The sequence below is a fragment of the Hyla sarda genome, chromosome 3 (genome assembly GCF_029499605.1).
Source record: "Hyla sarda isolate aHylSar1 chromosome 3, aHylSar1.hap1, whole genome shotgun sequence".
NCBI classification, from domain to species: domain Eukaryota; kingdom Metazoa; phylum Chordata; class Amphibia; order Anura; family Hylidae; genus Hyla; species Hyla sarda.
Window position 1 is genome coordinate 405,565,415 of NC_079191.1, and position 22,260 is coordinate 405,587,674.

A 22,260-nucleotide genomic window follows, 5' to 3' on the forward strand; every position below is an offset into this window, starting at 1 on the left:
ACAGATACAAAATGTTTTTATTTTGTATCTTTTTTCTTATAAAATGTAAGTATTTTCACATCAATTGTGCTGTATGTATTTTTTCAGAAATATTTTGTAAGTTTTGAGCTATCCAATGGGGCCTGCAGTTCTTAGCAGAAAATGCAGCCTAAGGATTGTCCAGCTAAAAGTTATCTTTGTAATAAATCTGTCCATGCTGTCTGGTTAAAAAAAAAAAAAGTCTGTACGTATTTCCCATGCTCCCCCGCAGTCTATGTAATTAAGTTGCTTGTTCCCCGTCCACTTTCTGACGCTCGATGGTCTAAGCAGCAATGCCTCATGTCGACCCCAGCACTTGGAAGTGAAGTGCAAGGGTAAGTAAGTAATTATTATTTTTTTTATCAGACAGCCCAGGCACATTTATTAGAAAAATATTTTAACCATACAACATCTTTCATTTCCCAGATCATATAAACACTTTTAGGTTTACGCAGTTGATTGCAGGGGTTCCTAATAGGGCAACACTTAGTGATACGGGAGCATTCTAACCAGTGCCTGTTTACAGGGGTACTCCAGAGGGGGAAAAAGTTTTAAAATCAACTGGTGCCAGAAAGTTAAACAGATTTGTAAATTACTTCTATTTAAAAACCTTAATCTTTCCAGTACTTATCAGCTGCTGTATGCTCCACAGGAAGTTCTTTTCTTTTTTAATGTATTTTCTGTCTGAGCACAGTGCTCTCTGCTGACACCTCTGTCTGTGTCAGGAACTGTCTGGAGCAGGAGGAATTTGCTATGGGGATTTGCTCCCGCTTTGGACAGTTCCTTACATGGACAGAGGTGGCAGCAGAGAGCACTGTGGTCAGACTGGAAAGAACTACATACAGCAGCTGATAAGTACAGGAAGGGTAAATTAAATTTAAGTAATTTACAAATCTCTATAACTTTCTGGCACCGGTTGGTTTAAAAATGTCTTTCCTCCAAAGTATCCCTTTAAAAGTCATTTTCATTGAGAACCATTATACTAACTTCAACGCATTGCCTATGATGACAGCATAACGCTATTTACAAAAACTGCATACTTTCAGCTTGATCCCAGGATTTCTTTGCTCCAAAGGAGCTGCCAGTGTTTGTATTATGTGATCATTACAGGTTATTGCTGTATCCATGATGGAGGCCTATATGGAGAATGACACAGGAGTCAGCGATGTCCAGGGCAGCATTTACCCCCGCAATGGCCCGGTTAATGTATTTGCTTTGATGCAAACGCTGAACGATTAATGAAGTGTTTTCCTCTGATAGCCACCTCCGCCATTGCCGTGCAACACTATATCATTTCTGATCATTTCTGAAAGTGATAGCTGTTTATCATAACGCACATCTATTATTTTGTGTTTTTCACATAAATATGAACCGGCCATTAATACAATTTATCTGGCATCCAGATTGCCATTTGCGCTTTTCGATTTCAGAGTGCACCTCCAGTATCTGCCAGGAATACATTATTACTGCTTTCCATTGACATGGAGTGCATCGCCGCTTTTGTCGCTGTGACTTTGTTAATGCTATCAGAGGCTCCGTGTAGGGGGGCGAACATAGAAATTCCATATTGCTTCCTCAGCAGCTCGCCCCATGCTCTGCCAGTTCCATCATTACCTTTTAATCTCTGGCGCGCACGACATTTTTCTGCAAGTTGCTAATATGACAAACAACAGGGTAAATTCTAATCACTCGCCCGCTTGTCTCTTCTGTTTTGCGGCCTCTGTGATTACTGCAGCATTTTTATCTTGTGCTCTTCTTTCCTCTTCAATAGACGCACTAGTCACTCTGCAGACACTGCTGGAAAATGGCAGCAAGCCCATGCGAACCGCGCTGAACAGACTTGTCAGTGCTCTCGCTTTGAGTGGAGATGTGCCGGGCCTTGACAAGATAAAGGAGTTAAGTCAGCAGTATGAATCAGTCGCCCAGGTACTGCCAGAGACTCTCAACACCTGCGTAGCTTTGGCCCACCTGAAAAAGTAAGTGCGTGGCATCCTTCCAGATGGGTTTTCTGGACTGTTTTGCAAAAAATACCTTTTAACTTTGTGCTGTAGTATATGTGCAGTGAAGAAATGGATACATCTACGCCTTACAGGGTTACTCCGCCCCTAGACATCTAATCCCCTATCCCAAGGATAAGATGTCTGATCGTGGAGGTCCCGCCATTGGGGACCTCCGCGATCTTGGCTGCGGCATCCCAGACATCCGATACACACAGTGAACTTCGCTCAGTGCCGGATGACTGACGGGGCTCGTGATGTCACGGTCACACCCGCTCTTGATGTCACAACCACGCCCCCTCAATGCAAGTCTATGGGAGGGTTGTGACTGCCATCACACACCCTCCCATAAACTTGCATTTAGGGGGCGTGACTGTGACGTCACAAACCTCTACCACGCTCTAAACGAATGCCGGGTGCAACAGGTAGATTGCCAGGGCCCCCACCATCTGACATCGTGGAGTATCCCTTTAATATCAGAATTCTCCATTATTGCTCATGAGCCCCATCAGGAAACTACAGGCCACCATGTATGACAGTGATCCTCAACTTGCTGTCTAAAGCCAAGACTCCCAGCATACCCGAATGTGAATTGGAACAGCCTTCAGCCGTCAGGGCATAGTAAGAATAGTTATTTTGCAATAGCTGGAAATCCAAAAGATGGAGGAATAGTGATCTGTAGGCAAGACCTCATGTCAAGCACAGACAATATTCCCATAGCCCACGGTTTTTACTGCATCCCTATGTAGAGAAGAACACTATTAACATACTGGGGTATGTTTGCAAAGTAGCTCAATTCTAGATGTAGGAAAATTGTTTCTCTGAAAGTTATCAGGTTTCAGGACATAATTTACAGGTGGCCACCAGGTGATGCTAGAGAAGTGTTTCCCAACCAGGGTGCCTCCAGCTGTTGCAATACTACAACTCCCAGAATGCCTGGACAGCCGAAGGCTGTCCAGGCATGGGGGGAGTTGTAGTGTTGCAACAGCTGGAGGCACCCTGGTTGGGAAACCCTGCGCTAGAGAGACTATTTTCTTTCCATCTGGATTAAAGCTAATTTGTATGCGTTTTCCCTGGGTACATTGCCGAGCTGGATGTCCATAAGGAGCCCCCAGCAGTCCACTTTCAGACCCTTACTTATACTGACTTAAAAGCTTGTCACCAGGTGGCGTATCGTATTTTCGTATTTTTTTGCTAGTGAGCATTGCTATATTAGCTAGTTTGTACTGTATGGGTACATTCACACTGCGAAATTCCCGCAGAGTTCTGCAAGCGGTATCTGTGAGTAGAATTTCGCGCTGTGAACAGTACCATCAATGTGAGTGGGTCTTCCGCGAGACCCGTTCACACTGCGGAATTTCAGCGGCAGACAATTCCACCGCTGAAATTGTCCCGCACAAAGAAAGAACCTGTGCATTCTTTGCGCTGAATTCTGCGAGTACTGCATAGCAGTCAATGTGGACTGCGCAGTGCCCTACGGTCCTGCCGCCGAAGTATTTTCGGTGGCGGCCGCCTTACGGAATCTCCGCTCAAGGAGCTTCCGCAGTGTAAACATACCCTTTGTCTTCCTCAGCCATAGAGAATTATTCTAATAATTTAAGATATAGTTTGTCATATAGCTGCCATCTAGAAGGATAAAAATGGTCTTTCTATGGCCAGCTAAAGGTGACTAGCCTATGAGTCCGTTTCAGACCCTCATTTACTAACTTTGAGTAACCAGCAGATGGCACTAGACAGCTAGAATGGAATGAAGTTTCCACCTTTCCAATAAAAGTATTGAGCACGGAACGGCCTGCGAATTGTGAGTGCTTTCCTCTCCTCTTTCTTGAATTGGTTGTTAATCTACTGTATGGAATAGAGCACCACAGCCGACCGGCCAAATTTACTGCATGACACGCTGTACCCGTACCCAGGTAACCAAATTTGAACCGGCCCCTAGTCCGCTTGCGGTGCCGCCCACGGTTTTCAAACCAGTGTGCCTTCAGCTGTCGCAAAACTACAACTCTCAGCATGCTGGGAGTTGTATTTTTGCGACAGCTGGAGGCACACTGGTTGGGAAACAATGCTCTCGACTGTTTAGAATTTTTGTCTAAAAACACATGGTTTACCTTTTTGTGGTTGCATTAAATGGATCCGGATCTCCTAATTTAATGTGACCATTCCCTGGCACTACAGTCTGAATACTCTGACTGTGCTGTGACAATACTAAAATAAATCCTTCGGTAGAGAGATTGCAGTAATTTAAAACGTATGTCTATATGTGATATTTCTTCTGCTACCATCTGTCTTCAGAGAATTCACAATAACTAACTAAGTTTAAGTGGGGAAAACAGAATATACATGATACCTGGGATAGGAGAGGATCACTCCTGATGAAGAATATACAATCAGTCAAAACATGTTGGTATTTACACACAGTGAGGCCATCATATCTGTAATCTTAATCGGTACCCCAGGCGATCAGTAATCGGTACCCCAGGCGTTCAGCTGTTTTCTAGAGTAATGGCACCCACATCCACAGTGAAACAGAGCAGAAAGCAGACAGCTCCGTACATTGTGTAGTGGCCACGTCGGGTTACTGCAGCTAAGCTTCCATTGACGTCAATGAGTGCTGAGCTGCAGTAACCCAGCATGGCCACTACACAATGTATGGAGCTGTCTGCTTTCTGCTCTGTTTTACTGTTGATGTTGGCAAAAAAAGGATTAGCGGTGGTTCTGGATATCGGGTATCCTCAAGATAGGTCATTAATATGTTTTGAAATGCCTAGTACTTAGACTTATCTCCTATACCAGTGATTCCCAACCAGGGTGCCTCCAGATGTTGCACAACTCCCTGCATGCCTGGACAGCAAAAGGTTGCCAACGGCTGTCCAGGCATGCTGGGAGTTGTAGTTTTGCAACATCTGGAGGCACCCTGGTTGAGAAACACTGATTTACACACACTAAATGTTCTCAATTGGATGAAATTTGTAAATGTTACATTTCCACTAGTTTATTCCTACTTATTTATTTTTGCACATTTTCTGCCAGATATTTGGAATATCTGCATCAACTGTAATATGTAAAATTTTAATTTTTTTTTAAATATTTTTTTATTAAATTATTTTCAATAAATAATAAAACAGAAAACAAAGAGATGATTGTATATACGTAGGATAACATAAGCAACAACCAGGGCAATACAAAGATTGTAATGAAGAAAACCTAGCTATTTAGTGAAAGTAAGGCACCTACGACATAAGGCCTCTTTCCCCCCCCGACCCCCCCCCCCCCTTACAGTAGCCCCTAACCACCCATGAAAACAAAAGATGTTGGGTCAGGAAAAGGTGGTATCAGCCACTGAGGGTCAAGTAAACGGGAAGAAGCAGGTAATGCTGATAGGAAGAAGGAGGTGCGGCATAGCTCCCTGGACCCCACATCAACCAAAAGAGCATTGAGTGTAGCTTGGCAGATTCAGCCTCATTAACGTCTCCCTTGACTCCCAGGGGGTCCATGCCAAGAGCAGTAGAGATCAAAATAGTTGGAGACTAGATTACGTATCCGGCAATCGTTACGCCCCTGGTGTATCTAAAAGGTCTGACAATCTCTATGATCCCCTGGGAGTGAAAGTGAGTAACAATAAAGGACTTCCATTTCTGGAAGAAACGTTTAGTGGCGTAATCTGAGTGCCGCTCAGCATCCAGATGGTCCACTGCAAGAAAAGACTTCAACTGAGTGATCAGCATAGGTAAATCTGGAGTGGTAGAATCTAACCATCTAGTGAACAAACACCACAATGCAACTAGCAGGACAACATAGATAATCCTGGGATACCTCGTGTCACCCACCTCCTCCCTATGATGGACGTAACTGGTGGAATATCAAGGACTGTGGTGTGAACGGGACCTGTACCTCCCAGTGATCCCATATGTACGACTGTATAAGGCGCCAGTAATCGGCTGAGTGAGAGCATTCCCTGACTCCATGATACATGTTTGTAAGTGGGGTGTGGCACTTGGGACAGTGAGTGATCCGATCTGGGAAGGATGTGGAGGGCAAAATGCTAAAACCATATAAGGTTGCACGGGCCACCATCTCTCATTAATAAAAATTTCTGTACCTTGTCCCACCCTCGGTGGATGGCGTCAGTGATGTCCGTATCTCCTGTCCACTGCTCCCATGTACTAAACACGTTTGGGGTCGATTTTTAGAAAGCAGTTTCGGAATGCTACATACAAATTGGAAATCTATTTGTCTCTGAGATTCGCTACCTATGATGTCATCTAAAATGTGGGTCGGGGCTTTCATCGATAGATCCCGCAGTCTAGAGGAGCAAAAGGCGTGGACCTGGTTGGCATAGAGAGTGTGAGACCAAGGAAGGTCTAACACATAGAGCATTTCCCTCGGAGAGAGCCATCTACGGTCAGCACTATGGATCAGTCGCCCCACCCTCCAAACTCCTTTAGAGAGCCAAAGTCTAAGCCTTACAGGTCACTATAATATCACGTTGTAGCAGTGAGCCCTTGACCCCCCACCGGGAGTTTAGCGTAAGAAGTGTGAAGTAATGCTGGCAAAGACAAGGGGGCAGCAAGGGCCTATTCCACCGCTAGGTTGGAGAAGTAATTAGTGGAATGCATCCGATCAAGCGCATGGCAGAAAAAACAAGCTAAATTATATCCCTCCCCCGGGCATTTACCCGGCCACAGGAAGCGTTGAAAGGCCGAGTTGAGTTGTCTAACATCTGCATGCTTAAGTAGGAGCGTGAGCATTTGCAAAGGATATAACAAGCACGGGAATTCAGCCAGAATACGCTGGAAAAGCGTATCAGGGTTCTTCCCAATGCGAAGGCCTAAGTATGTAATGAAAGAGGGAGCCACTGTGTGGCGCCCAGAACAGTCGCATTCTGGAGCCACCCGGAGGAACGCACACTCAAAGGCAATAGCATGCTCCTGGCCGCATTAACCCTGTAGCCTGTAAAATGTCTTATATAAGATAAAAAGTAGAGGATTTTGGGGATAGCCTCTCTGGGGTTACTGAGGTAAAGAAGTACATCATCGGCAAAAATGTTCAATTTAATATCCTGTCTTCCCACAGTTATACCCCTGTAGATATCAAAGGAGATCAAAAAGCGGGCCAAAGGTTCAATCGCTAGATCGAACAACAGAGGTGACAAGGGGCACCCCTGACGTGTACCTTTCGTTAACATGAGGGGGGCAGACAGGATACCTGGCGAATGCATTATAGCCGTAAGACCTTCATATAGGCCGCCTATGAAGGAGCTAAAACGGTGCGCAATCTCGAACTTTGACAGTACCAGTCCCAACGAACCTTTCTCAGCATCCAAGGTGAGTAGTGCAGGTTGATTTGCGGTCTGTGACTGGTCCTGAACACCATCTAGCACTGCCAACACCTTCCTGATGTTCATGACTGCCGAGCGGGACTTCACGAATCCCACCTGGTGGTCACCAACAAGAGACGGCAGAAACCTTGCCACGCGATCAGCCAGGATCTTAGATAGTAATTTCACATCCTGGTTGATCAGAGAAATTGGGCAATAGGAACCCTGGTCTAAGGGGTCCTTGCCTGGCTTAGGGAGTACCTTAATATAAGCCAATTTCGCTGCTGAAGAGAGTACCCCAGTATGTATATTTCATTAAAATAAGCCACCAAGGGGGGCGAGACCTGGTCTACTAAGGGTTTCTAAAATTCCCCCGGATAGCAGTCTGGTAAGCTTCTCCTGAAATTTTGCCCCTTCATCAGTTAGAGCAGGGCGGGGGGGGGGAGGGGGGGGAAGAATAAAGAGCAGTGTAATAGGTGCCTAAGCCATTGTTAATGAAGTGCGGGTCGTGCGTTATATGCCCGTCAAATCGCGCAACGCCAGAATCTGCACTGGCGCGTAGGACCCCTTGTATATACGCGAAAGCAAGCGTCCTGCCTTATTTCCCTGTCTAAATAAATCTGCCTCAAAATGGAATCTGTATATCCTTTTTCCTATCCAGCCAGAGTTCATACGCAGACTTTGCTTCCTCCCATTTGAGTTTATGGTCTCCGGTGTGAGAGTCAAGGAAGAGTGAATAAGCCTCTGCCAAAGCTGCGCTGGCCATTGCATGACCCTCTAGAGTTTTCCGTTTGAATATGGCAGTATAAGACAAAATCTTTGTCCAGAAGCACGACCTTCGCAGTCTCCCAGTAGAGAAAAGGATTATCGATGTGAGCTGCGTTGTCTGCCTGAAATTCCAGCCACCAACCCGAGGAGACCCAGTAAAGAGTCCTCCTTCAAAGAGGCTCCAAAACCAAAGGTGCATGGTCTGAAATGACCAGATCATGTATGTCCACCGTGTGAGAAGTGCGTGTACTCATGACAGTCAGGGTGTAAATGTCTCCAAGAGTCTAGCAGTCCCGTGTGTGTCAAAAAGGGGGGGGGAGAACCCGGTCACTACGGCGAGGAGAGGTAGATGTAATGACTGAGCATCTCATGTCAAGTAGTGGGTCGATCACGGTATTCAGGTCCCCTCCCAGAATGGTAAGCGGGCTGCTAGAGCCATTAACAGTGTCTGCTAGGGAAGCAAAGAAGGAAGAGTTATCACCATTAGAAGCATAAACAAGCATAAATATATGAAAAGTGTCAACATTATGAACCAGTTGTAAATGTGAAAAGTGCCTCTCATCATTTCTATCATGTGAGAGAACACTATGCGTAAGCAATTTACTAATCAATTTTAATACTCCAGAGTTGCCCTCCACTGCTGGGCTGCCCAGTACCTTGCATACCCAGAGCTTCTGCATTCTCTTGAAATCCTGCTCTGTCAGGTGAGTCTCTTGAAGCAAGACCACATCCGGATGCAGCCTTTTTTAGAAAATGCTGAATTTTAAAGCACTTGTGACAGGAGCACAGGCCCTTGACATTCCACGTCACTATCTTCCACATGTCTAACTAATAGTTCCCTCGCGACAAGGAGGGGGTTTGAAAAACTGGACCAGACATTGGACGAACAAGAGGTATCAAACATGGGGGAGTAGAGCAGACACCAGTGGAACAATGGGGAGAAGGAAAGGAGGGAACAGCGGAGGGAGCCGTCAATATACTGAAGATAGAGGCTTAAGTGGACTAAGCATCCCAGTAAACGCACAAAGGTGGGGGAAGGGAGGCCAGAACAGAAACACAAAGAAGAGCAGTCAAGAGGAGAACAATAACGGGGAAACCAAAATGCCCTGGTGGACCAGTCCCCAGAATGGAACAGGGACGGCCATAAATTGGTAAGGGACTTAACTTTTTTCAGAAATGTGAGCAACCAGAGCTCCCACCCCGGACCTCGCACTAAACGGACCCAATAGAACAAAGGCCCAGGATAACTGAAAATGCAAGAGGGGCAGAGTAGATAGTGTGCAATATGACTGCTAGCACGTTAGAGCAGCGATTGTAAATATATATAAAATTGATAACTCCAAAAGGCAATAACTACATAAGGCACTACAAAGCACTATCCCCAAGAATCTTGAGAAAAGCAACCCTGTGGGTCCATATCAACTGAAGCCACCTAAGAGTGGTACAACTCTTGTGGCGCACATATAGGAGGAGACATGTCCAAAAATAATACTCAGTCCGGAGAGGACGATCGGCTGCTTCTACTACACCTCCCCACTGACTTGTGAGGATTCGCCTGGAGATCTCGTGCAGCTGGATCTGTGTCGAGAGGGATGATGAGATGATTCTCCCCGGCCTCTGGGAGATTGTGAGTGATGAGAAGGAGAGCGGGCGGGGTGGGCAGGCTCCCTCAAAAGTTCCTGTAGGGCGGCCTCTGCCGCGGCTGGAGTTGAATATGTGGAAAAGGAGCAATCCGGGCAAAACACCTTCAAAACGGCTGGATACTGGTGTTTGAAACGTCTTTTTGCCTTGAACAGTTCAATGCAAATTTTACTGTAGGCCCTCCGGTGCTTGGCAACTTCATCAGAAAAGTCCTCAAATAGCATTATCTTAATATTGTGGAAAGTGAGCAGAGAGGAGCGTTTACTGTAAGCCCTAAGGAGCTCCATCTTGTCGTTAAAGTCCAACAGTTTGAATATGATCTGCCGCGGGCGGGAATCTTCCATCTGCCAAGACTTTGAGGGGGTTGACTGGAGCCGTCCTACTCAATGAGCCCGCTCAATCCTGCATTTATGTGCAAGACCCAGAGCTTTGGGTAAATCACTTTCACAGAAGTCCTGTAGGTCAGAAGAATGAAGAGATTCACTGACCCTCACTATGTGTTAATTGTTACGGGGTGATCTGTTTTCCAGGTCTTCTAGTTTATAACTGAAGTAACAGAGATCTGTTTCAGTTTGGCGGAGCCTAGTAGCTAAACCACTGTTTTCATCTTCCAGAGCGATAATGTGCGGTCCTGCCTCATCCAGACAGCCTGTCTGAACACCTAGATCTGCCTGTAGTTGAGTTAACGTGGAGCACATGGTGTTTTCAAGGGTCAGCTGTATAGTTGGGCTAATCAGCTTGACCAGTTTGGCCGCCAAGGTCTGTAGATCCATTGGGGGAGGCGAAGGAAACCACCGAGGCTCCTGCCAAGGGAGGAAGCTGAAGGGGTGCGGGTGATGCTGGGGCCCTGCCTTCAGGGCTTAACAGCGCCTGGCTGTCAGGGATATCCATAGCCACAGGGGGTGACTTTGTGAGGATCCGGAGCCGAGTGAGGCTCTGGTGTGGCGGATTTTGCTGCCACTGGAGAACCCCCATGCTGGGATTTACTGAGATAGCGGTCCATAAGGACTAGGGCAGGAGGGGCAAATGGCAGTCACTGGCAGCAGTAGAGTTAAAAGATTGAGTCCCTGCATAGTCACAGCAGCTGTGGAGGGTTGTGTAGCCTGAGAGAATCTGCACCAGTGCAGTCATGGCGGCGGGAGCAGGGGTGTCACGTGACCCTGTCCAGCAGAGATGTCCTGCCCTCTAAGTAGTATGGCCGGAGCCAAGCCAGGTAGGAGAGCCGCCCCTTATATGTCTGGCACTGCTCGATGGGGGACTTGGTACTTCTGGCCTCTGAGGAATGTTCGCACATAGTACCTGGTGGTGAGGAGAGCCGTGGGTGCCTCCGGCTAGCGCTGCAGAGCTGGGGAAGATTGTGGCCCCTGCAGAGAGGCAACGCCGGACCGCCGGAGTATCGCTGCTGCCGCCGCTTGCTGTGGGCTGAAGTCTGCAGACCTCCTGCGCTCCCCAAGCGCTCCTTTACCTCTGGCTGTGCAGTGTGTAGGTGAGGGTCCTCTCTAGCTGACGGTACGGCGCGGGTATGAGGTCCGGGGGGCGGGAGCTCTGGTCCTGTGCTCCTCACATGCCCGCACCAGAACCGGAAGCCGTGAAATTGTTTTTAAAGCTTTTTTTTTTTTTATTCCGTTGGCTGCTACTGGAACCAGTCAGAATTGTGTCGACCGGCACGCCCCTAACTGAATGCAAGAATTTGGAAAAAGAAGTTTTGTTTTTTTCTACGTCATACCGAAAAATTACAACCCGAGTTCTGCTGTTAGATCAGTGTTTCCAGACCAGGTTGCCTCCAGCTGTTGCAAAACTACAACACCCAGCATGCCCGGACAGCCAAAGGCTGTCCGGGCATGCTGGGTGTTGTAGTTTTGCAACAGCTGGAGGCACCCCGGTTGGAAAACACTGTGTTAGATGATGGCACACAACAGGGTTACTGATGCTCAGGAGGGATTTGTTCATTGCATTGAATCATTTGCTTGCTCGAAGCTCTATAACTTTTAACTTAGAATAATGTATAACGTTATTTTAAAAGCCACAAGTTAATCTAAAAGTTCTCTCTTAAAAAAAAAAAAAAAAAAAAAAAAAAAAAACGGGAACGCCACAACACGTTAAAGAGCTGGGCTCCATTCGCTAGGTGCGGAATCACTGATTTCTCTCAAACCATTCTTGCATGGCCTCATCATACGAGCAGGTTGGAGCGGCTGAGAGCAGAACCAAGCCGCCGCACAAATGGAGTTGTCATGCCACGTTATGCAGACGGCGCGCTTGCCGTGCACACACACATACACCTCCTGTTGTAAACATATTAAATTATTAGCGCGGTCCCTCGCAGGATAAAACCTAAAGCACTGGAGTGCCGTATATAAATGAGGCTGAGGCCGGACAGTCGGGGTAGGAAAAGTGCTGCAGGTAAATATTTAATTCAGTATTACTAGAAATACCGCCATCGTTTTCCTACATAAATTATTATCATCAATTGAGTATTAAACATTAATGGGGTTTTTTTTTTTTTTTTTTTTTTTTCCTTAGTTTGACCTTCTCTGCTAGTCAGTTTTACTCGGAGGGGGGGCAGCAATGTTAGGGTCTTGGTCCATTAAGCATCATTTGTTTTCCGTTGTTGCTCATACATTGCAGATGTTGCAAACCCACAACTACCAGTCTGCCCAGCTAGCCATTGGCTGGGGCATCTAGACCACTAAAGAGTTGTCGTAGATTAGGAAAAAAAAAAAAATATATATATATATATATATATATATATATATATATATATCTATATATATCTTTTTTTTATTTTTTACCCCAAAACAGTGCCGCACATGTCCATTTGACTGCGTCCTGTTTTGCAGTTCGGCCTCATTCACTTGAAGGGGAGTGAACTGTAATGTGAAGCACTGCCTATGGATGCATGTGGGGTAGGCCTCAGTGCATGTTATTGGCTGAGCAGGCACTTCCTTGTGTTAAAGGGGTAGACATCTTATCCCCTTTCCAAAGGATAGGGCAGTGTTTCCCAACCAGGGTGCCTCCAGCTTTGGCAAAACTACAACTCCCAGCATGCCTGGACAGCCTTCGGCTGTCTTGGCATGTCGGAAGTAGTAGTTTTGCCACAGCTGGGGGCACCCTGGTTGGGAAACACTGGGATAGGGGATAAGATGTCTGATCGCGGGGAAGCCTGCCGCTGGCACCCCTAGGGATCTCCGTGCAGTACCCGCATTCTGTGCCAGGCTTCTGCTCCAGTCTCAGAAAAGTCTTTGTTTCCGGGACTGGAGACTCCACGCCACACCCCCCCTGGTGACGTCACGCCACGACCCATCCATTCATGTCTATGGCAGGGGGCGTAACATCATTCTCCAGTGCCCGAAATACATAGGTTTCCGAGACTGGAGCAGGAGCCCGGCACAGAATGCGGTACTGCACGGAGATCGCGGGGGGTCCCAGCGGCGGGCACCCCGCGATCAGACATCATATCCCCTATCCTTTGGATAGGAGATAAGATGTCTATGGCTGGAATACCCTTTTAAGGCTGGGACCTAAAGTCCCAAACAGTGGGGACCGGGCACCTTTGGCATGGTAGTGCCAGGGAATTGAGCAGGCGGGTTATAACTGCAAAGTTACATTAAAATAAAAAAATATGGTGGAAAATATGCACATTTTCTTTTTAGTTTGCTCATATTAAAATTCATTAGTTACAAAAATGTTCAACTTTTGGCTAATTCTTGTTGTCTTTTTCTTTTTTTTTCCAGCGAGAACTTTGAAGAAGGAATCTCATTGATGGAGTCTCTATGTATAAATGAACCAAAGAAAACATACACGTCATTCTTGATCAATCAGTTGCTGAAGAGTAATATGGAGGAGGCACTGGAAAAAGGTAGGTTCACATTAAGTGTTTGCATGGCTAGATTTAGTAAAGCTTACTTATAATTAAAGGGATACTCCAGTGGGAATATTTTTTTTTTTTTTTTTTTAGATCAACTTGTGCCAGAAAGTTAAACAGATTTGTAAATTACTTCTATTTAAAAATCGTAATCCTTCCAGTACTTCTCAGCTGCTGTATGGTCCACATTCTTTTCTTTTTGAATTTATTTTCAGTTTGACCACAGTGCTCTCTTCTGACACCTGTTTATGTCAGGAACTGTCCAGAGCAGGTGAGGTTTGTGATGGGGATTTGCTCGTGCTCTGTACAGTTCCTGACACGGACAGAGGTGTCAGCAGAGAGCACTGTGGTCAGACTGGAAAGAACTGCACAACTTCCTCTGGAGCATACAGCAGCTGATAAGTACTGGAAGGATTCAGATTTTTTTAATAGAAGTAATTTACAAATATGTATAACTTTCTGGCACCAGTTTATGTAAAAAAGTGTTTTCCACAGGAGTACCCCTTTAACCCCTTAAGGACCAGGCCATTTTACACCTTAGTACCAGAGCGTTTTTTGCACATCTGACCACTGTCACTTTAAACATTAATAACTCTGGAATGCTTTTAGTTATCATTCTGACATATTCTACTTTAACATAGTGGTAAAATTTTGTGGTAACTTGCATCCTTTCTTGGTGAAAAATCCCCAAATTTGATGAAAAATTTGAAAATTTTGCATTTTTCTAACTTTGAAGCTCTCTGCTTGTAAGGAAAATGGATATTCCCAAAAAAAAAATTTTTATTCACATTTCCAATATGTCTACTTTATTTTTGAATCATAAAATTGACGTGTTTTTACTTTTTGGAAGACACCAGAGGGCTTCAAAGTTCAGCAGCAATTTTTCACAAAATTTTCAAACTCACTATTTTTCAGGGACCAGTTTAGGTTTGAAGTGGATTTGAAGGGTCTTCATATTAGAAATACCCCACAAATTACCCCATTATAAAAACTGCACCCCCAATGTATTCAAAATGACATTCAGTCAGCATTTTAACCCTTTAGGTGTTTCACAGGAATAGCAGCAAAGTGAAGGAGAAAATTCACAATCTTCATTTTTTACACTCGCATGTTCTTGTAAACCCAATTTTTGAATTTTTACAAGGGGTAAAAGGAGAAAATGTATACTTATATTTGTAGCCCAATTTCTCTCGAGTAAGGATATACCTCATATGTCTATGTAAATTGTTCGGCGGGCGCAGTAAAGGGCTCAGAAGCAAAGGAGCGACAAGGGGATTTTGGAGTGTACGTTTTTCAGAAATGGTTTTTGTGGGGCATGTCGCATTTAGGAAGCCCCTATGGTGCCAGAACAGCATGGCATACCATTTTGGAAACTAGACCCCTTGAGGAATGCAACAAGGAATTAAGTGAGCCTTAAAACCCCACAGGTGTTTCACGACTTTTGCATATGTAAAATAAATATAAAATTTCACCAAAATGTGTTTCCCCCCAAATTTCCCATTTTTGCAAGGGTTAATAGCAGAAAAGACCCCCCCCCCCCCCCCAATTTGTAACCCCATCTCTTCTGAGTATGGAGGTACCCCATAAGTTGGCCTGAAGTGCACTACGGGCGAACTACAATGCTCAGAAGAGGAGGAGCGCCATTGAGCTTTTGGAAAGAGAATTCGTTTGGAATGGTAGCCAGGGGCCATGTGCATTTACAAAGCCCCCCGTGGTGCCAGAACAGTGGACCCCCCCCACTTGTGACCCTATTTTGGAAACTACACCCCTCACAGAATTTAATAAGTGGTGCAGTGAGCATTTACACCCCACTGGTGTTTGACAGATCTTTGGAACAGTGGGCTGTGCAAATGGAAAATTAAATTTTTAATTTTCACGGATCACTGTTCCAAAAATCTGTCAGACACCTGTGGGGCGTAAATGCTCACTGTACCCCTTGTTACATTACGTTTACGTGAGGGGTGTAGGTTCCAAAATGGGGTCACATGTGGGTATTTTTTTTTTTTTTTTTGCGTTTGTCAGAACTGCTGTAAAATCAGCCTATTTAGACCTCAAATGTACATAGTGCGCTCTCACTCCTGAGCCTTGTTGTACGTCCTTAGAGCATTTTACGCCCACATCTGGGGTATTTCCGTACACTGGAGAAATTGCGTTACAAATTTGGAGGTCTTCTTTTGCTTTTACAGCTTGTGAAAATAAAGACACTTTTTTAGTGTAAAAAATAAAATAAAAAATTATACCAACAAACAGGCTGGTATAGACCCCAACTGTTCCTTTTCTTAATGGGGTAAAAGGATAAAAAGCCCCCCAAATTTGTAGTGCAATTTCTCCCGAGTACGGAAATACCCCATTTGTGGCCCTAGACTGTTTCCTTGAAATACGACAGGGCTCTGAAGTGAGAGAGCGCCATGCGCATTTGAGGACTTCATAGGGATTGCATAGGGGTGGACATAGGGGGATTTTACGCCAGTGATTCCCAAACAGGGTGCCTCCAGCTGTTGCTAAACTCCCAGCATGCCTGGACAGTCAGTGGCTGTCCAGAAATGCTGGGAGTTGTTGTTTTGCAACAGCTGGAGGCACCGTTTTGGAAACGATACGTTTTTTATTGGGGGGGACAGTGGTAGGGGTGTATATGTAGTATTTTACTCTTTATTATGTGTTAGTGTAGTGTTTTTAGGGTACATTCACACTGGCGGGCGTTTACAGTGAGTTTACCGCTAGGAGTTTGTGCTGCGGCGACAAATTTGCCGCAGCCCAAACTTGAAGCAGAAAACTAACTGTAAAACTGCCTGTGTGAATGTACCCTGTACATTCACATGGGGGGGGGCCTCCAGCTGTTTCAAAACTACAATTCCCAGCATGTACTGACAGACCGTGCATGCTGGGAGTTGTACTTTTGCAACAGCTGGAGGCACACTGGTTGGAAAACCTTCAGTTACCTAACTCAGTATTTTCTAACCAGTGTGCCTCCAGCTGTTGCATAACTTCAACTCCCAGCATGTACTGATCGCCGAAAGGCATGCTGGGAGATGTAGTTATGCAACAGCTGGAGGTATGCAACTACAAATCCCAGCATGTACTGATCGCCGAAAGGCATGCTGGGAGATGTAGTTATGCAACAGCTGGATGTACGCAACTACAACTCCCAGCATGCAGAGACAGCTGTTTGCTATTTGGGCATGCTGGGATTTGCAGTTTTGCAACATCTGGAGAGCTATAGTTTAGAGACCACTGCACAGTGGTCTCCAAAACTGTGGACCTCCAGATGTTGCAAATCTAAAAATCCCAGCATGCCCGGACAGCAAACTGCTGTGTGGGCATGCTATCAGTTGTAGTTTTGCAAGATCTGGAGGTGCACAGTATAAAGATCACTGTGCAGTGGTCTCAAACTGTAGACCTCCAGCTGTTGCAAAACTGCAAATCCCAGCATGCCTTAAAAGCTCTCTGGGCATGCTGGGAGTTGTAGTTTTGCAACATCTGGAGGGTTACAGTTTAGAGACCACTATAGTGGTCTCAGACTGTAGCCCTCCAGATGTTGCTAAGTAACTCACTGGCTTCCATAGGATCCAGGGAGCTGCGTCGCCGTCCTCTTCTTCCGCCGATCGTCGCCCGCTGCCGCCGCCGATCGTCGCCCGTTGCTGATCGGTGAGTGGACTTCGGCGCCCGGTGCCTCTCGGTTTCCACGTCCTGCCCCGCCTATTGTGGGTGGGCAGAACGGGGAAACTAAAAGTAAAGCCCCCCGATCTGCTATTGGTGGTCGCGTCTAGACAGGGGGATCCTGGGTGTCATGGACAACCGCGATCCCCCTTCTATTCCGGGTTACCATAGACCCGTATGACCCAGAATCGGCGCAAATCGAAAGTGTAAATTCACCCGCGATTTGCGCCGATCACTGACATGGGGGGGTCTAATGACTCCCCTCAGCATTTGCACGGCATGCCTGCTGAAGGATTTCAGTAGGAATGCCATTCCGATATCTGCCCGGCGGGCGGCAGAGACCGGAGAAACACCAGGTCGTCCGGGAACGTCCTTGGTCCTTAAGGCACAGAGTGCCAGGACGTCCCCCGACGTCCTTGGTCCTTAAGAGGTTAAAGGGGTAATCCAGTCCTAGACATCTTATCCCCTATGGGAGAGACTGAGATGCAGGGTGCACATATCTCCCATAGAGATGAATGGAGGGGTGTGTTGGCCACAGCTTCGGGCTGCAGATTATTAGACAAGCCCAGTAACAAGGCATCCAATAAAGTTGTTTGTGTTCAAAATCTTTTTCATTCAGAAATATTCTCAGAAAGATTGTTCTACTTTGCCCAATGTCCTTGATTACTGGTGTCATTGGTGGGGTCTGTGTGCCCCCTAGTTGTGGTGCAGGTTCAGTTTGAACCTTTTTAAATGTTTTAATATGTTTTTTGTAATTGTTATGGAAAATAAAGATTGTTAACTTTTGTTTTATAAACTATGTGGTGTGCGCCTCACTGGTGTGCTATTTTTCTTTCTGGTATTTAACCTGTTAAGGACTCAGGGCGTACCTTTATGTCCTGAGTCCCGTTACCGGGGTTTAAACCTTTCTCACGACCGGAGAACGCTTTAAACCCCATGGGTGCCAACTGCTATCAGCAGCCAGGACCCAGGGTCAATGCAGGGCATCGCCGATCAGGCCGATCCCCAGAATTAACCCTTTAGACGCTGCGATCAAAGTGATCACTGCATCTAAAATGAAAGTAAAACTATCCCGACAGCTCAGCGGAGCTGAACGGGACTATCGCGACAGAATTGGGATGTCCCAATCAGCTTACTAGACGACAGGAGGGTCCTCATCTGCCTCCTGGTTGTCCGATCGACGATGGTATAGCCCCCTGTGGGGACAAAAAAAGTAAGCCCCCCCCCCCCCTCCATAAGAGTTTGGATCACCCCCCTTTTCCTATATTTTAACCCCTTAAGGACGCAGCCCTTTTTCACCTTAAGGGCGGAGCCCTTTTTCGCAATTCTGACCACCGTCGCTTTACGAATTAATAACTCGAAAACGCTTTTACAGAGTTTTCTGATTCTGAGAGTTTTTTCGTGACATATTCTACTTTATTTTGGTGGTAAATTTTCAGCGTTACTTGCATCCTTTTTTTAATGAAAAATCCCCAAATTTCATGAAAATTTTGCATTTTTCGAACTTTGAAGCTCTCTACTTGTAAGGAAAATGGATATTCCAAATAAATTTAATTTTTATTCACAAATACAATATGTCCACTTTATGTTCATAAAATGGACATATTTTGTTTTTTTGAAAAATTTGAGGGCTTCAAAGTAGAGCAGCAATTTAAAAAAATTTCATGAAAATTGCAAAATTTGAAGGGACAGATGTTACAGAACTACAACTCCCAGCATGCCTGGGCAGTGTAGGCATGCTGAGAGTTGTAGTTTGGCAACATCTGGAGGGCTACCATTTTGGCACCACTGTAACAGTTGTCTCCAAACTGTGACCCTCCGGATGTTGCAAAACTACAACTCCCAGCATGCCCAGACAGCCTTTGGTTGTCTGGGCATGCTGGGATTTGCAGTTTGGCCTTCCTAGTGGTTGCCACAGTAAAGATCACTTTACTTTCACTTTCATTTCAACCCCCCAAACGTGGTTTCCCTACCTGAGCCAGGATCCAGCAGTCTCCAGCGACGATCGGGGGTCCCCAGGCATCTTCTCCTCCAGGTACCGGCCTCCATCTTCTCCCCACGTTCCCCTCGACATCCTGGGGTGGGCAGAATGGGGGGTTGCCATGGCAACCCACTGTCCTGCCCTGCCATTGGTCAGAATCAGTTCTGACCATTGGCAGGGGATAGGAGGAGATCGCAGCACTGTGACCTCGCTCCTACCCTTCAGGATGATCAGGGCTGTCACTGACAGTTCCGATCATCCTTATATTCCAGGTGATCGGGTCACCAGAGACCCGATCAGCCCAGAATAGCAGAAATGTCTGAATTGACATGCGATTTTCTGCGATCGCCGACATGGGGGAATGTGTCGGGATGCCTGCTGAATGATTTCAGCAGGCATCCCGGTCCGGTCCCCAACCGGCTAGCGGCGGGGACCGGAATTCCCACGGGCGTATGCAAACGCCCCACGTTCTTAAGGACTCGGGATGCAGGGCGTATGCATACGCCCGGCGTCCTTAAAAGGTTAAATAAAATAGCGTAATAAAAAAAAAAGATCATATGTGGTACCACTGTGTGCGTAAATGTCCGAGCTATTAAAATATAAGGTTAGCTAAACCGTTCGGTTGATGGCGTACACGTAAAAAAATACCAAAGTCCAAAATTTTTACTTTTTGGTCACTTCATATACCATAAAATATTAATAAAAAGCGATCAAAAAGTCCCATCAAAACAAAAATGGTACAGGTAAAAACTACAGACCACGACGCAAAAAATGAACCCTCGTATAGCCTTGTATGCGGAAAAATGAAAAAAGTTATAGGGGTCAGAAGATGACAATTTTAAACATACAAATTTTGGTGCATGTAGTTAAATAATATTTTTTTTTTTAAGTAGTAAAATAAATAAAAACCTACATAAATTGGGTATCCCTGTAACCTACAGAATATAAGGTGACATTTTTACTGAAAAGTGCACAGCGCAGAAACGGAAGCCATAAAAATTTGTAAACTGGCGGGTTTTTTTTTCACCCTACAAACAATAATTTTTTTTTGTTTCGCCACAGATTGTTATAAAATGTCATTACAAAGTACAATTGGTGACGCAAAAAGCAAGCCCTTATATGGGTCTGTAGTTGCAAAATTGAACGCTTTATGATTTTTAGAAGGTGAGGAGGAAAAAACGAAAGTTCAACAACAAAAAGTGTTTTGAGTCTGTAAGGTGAAAATCGGCTGAAAGTGGGCGTTCCCCAGCAGGCGCGACATCACTGAAGCCTGTAAGAGAGTCGCCATGCCCCACACGCACTTCCCGGGCTTGGTCTCCTGCCAGGCAGTCAAATTAACTGGAGCAAAAGGAAGAGGTTGCCGGCTCCCGGACTGGGTAAAAAATGCAGCTTTATTTTATCACATCTTAAAATCCAATGCACAGAAGATGAATAAAAACATGAAAAAAGAGCAAGACAGAAACGCACCGACGCGTTTCGACTTAACTAAGTCTTAGTTATGGCTAAGACTTACAATTAAGTCGAAACGCGTCGGTGCATTTGTGTCTTGCTCTTTTTTCATGTTTTTATTCATCTTCTGTGCATTGGATTTTAAGATGTGATAAAATAAAGCTGCATTTTTTACCCAGTCCGGAAGCCGGCAACCTCTTCCTTTTGCTCCAATTGTTTCACCTGGGGACTCTGCCCCTGAGATCCGTCCCAAGCTCCCGCTGGAGAGATGTGTGATTACATCGGGAACACGTGATACTACAAGTGGGGAGCTGATTCCTTACTCTTTCTACTGTGAACCAGTCAAATTAACTGTTTGACTTGTGCAGGGAACAGAACAGAGCCACCTAGTGACCGTTTTTTCAATCACATTAAAAACATATAAAGGTTGAGAATTTCGACAGCAAGTAAAAATTACATAAGGAACAATATATCAAAAGTTTAGTTTGGTGACCGGTCTTCTTTAACAATCAGCCTACTTTTATCTAATGTGTATTGCCATCTTATCTGTAAACTTAATTTTTATAGCTTTGTTTAAAAATTCTGTTTGTTACTACTGGAACCAGTCAACTAATTGATTGCAATGCATTTGGAAACAATGCATTAGAGTTATTATTTTTACATGTACTGTAAGAAATTACAACCCCAGTTCTGTTAGATCAGTGTTTCACAACCAGGGTGCCTCCAGCTGTTGCAAAACTACAACTCTCAGAAGTTGTAGTTTTGCAACAGCTGGGGGCACTCTGGTTGGGAAACACTGCATTAGATGATGGCACAGATTTAATGGCCAATATGGACCAAACGATGTGATGTGCTCTAATAAGGCGATGCAAGCCTATTACAGTCTATGGGATAACCTTTTTGTCTTTCCGGTATGTCTGATGGATGGCACAAGGGTCTACTCTAAGGCCTATTTAGCCATCAGTAGGTTTTCTGGGGTCAGACCCCCACAGGGTAGACTCGTAAAGTGCTATAATAACTAACCTATTGCTAGAACTGTGAAAGTATTTATTTACCGAACCAAACAGTAATAGGTTTCCAGTTCTTATACCATTAAAGGGGACCTCTCATTTCAGCTGGGCAACCGGGTCCAAGTGAAAAAATGTATCTCCTTGACCGGTGGTGGCCTTGAGGACTGGGTTAAGGACTTCTGCTGTACAGGATTGTCGGAAGTCCTATAGACTTGCAGTGAAAGTGTATTGCAATACAAGGTGAATTCAGACATGGTCGCACATCTACATCTTGCACAGTGATCCAAGGTTTCTCAGCAAAAAAAAAAGGGGTACTTTGGGGATCTAAACCCATAGCCGATCCTTTCCCTCTAACCAACCTATTTATTTGTGTAATTATCATTAATTAGTTATATAGAGCAGTTTCTCTCTTTCAGCCGTCACTTACATTCAGGGAGTGAAAGATAGATGTCATTATCAGATCCACCTTGTCTCTGTGCAAAGCCCTCACTGAGACTAGCCCCTACCCTCCTGTAAGACAAAGACCATGTGATTTATGTCTTACAGCCACACCTCCCCCT

At 45.3% G+C, this 22,260-nt stretch overlaps 1 protein-coding gene across 1 annotated transcript in view; it reads left to right on the forward strand.

Annotated features, from left to right (window-relative positions):
- Positions 1-22,260, forward strand: part of LRPPRC (leucine rich pentatricopeptide repeat containing) — a 203,060-nt gene that overhangs the window by 164,090 nt on the left and 16,710 nt on the right. Inside the window, exons 32-33 of the mRNA XM_056568127.1 lie at positions 1,790-1,994; positions 13,473-13,597. Coding sequence (XP_056424102.1) covers positions 1,790-1,994; positions 13,473-13,597 — 330 coding nt within the window. The remainder of the gene's footprint in view (positions 1-1,789; positions 1,995-13,472; positions 13,598-22,260) is intronic.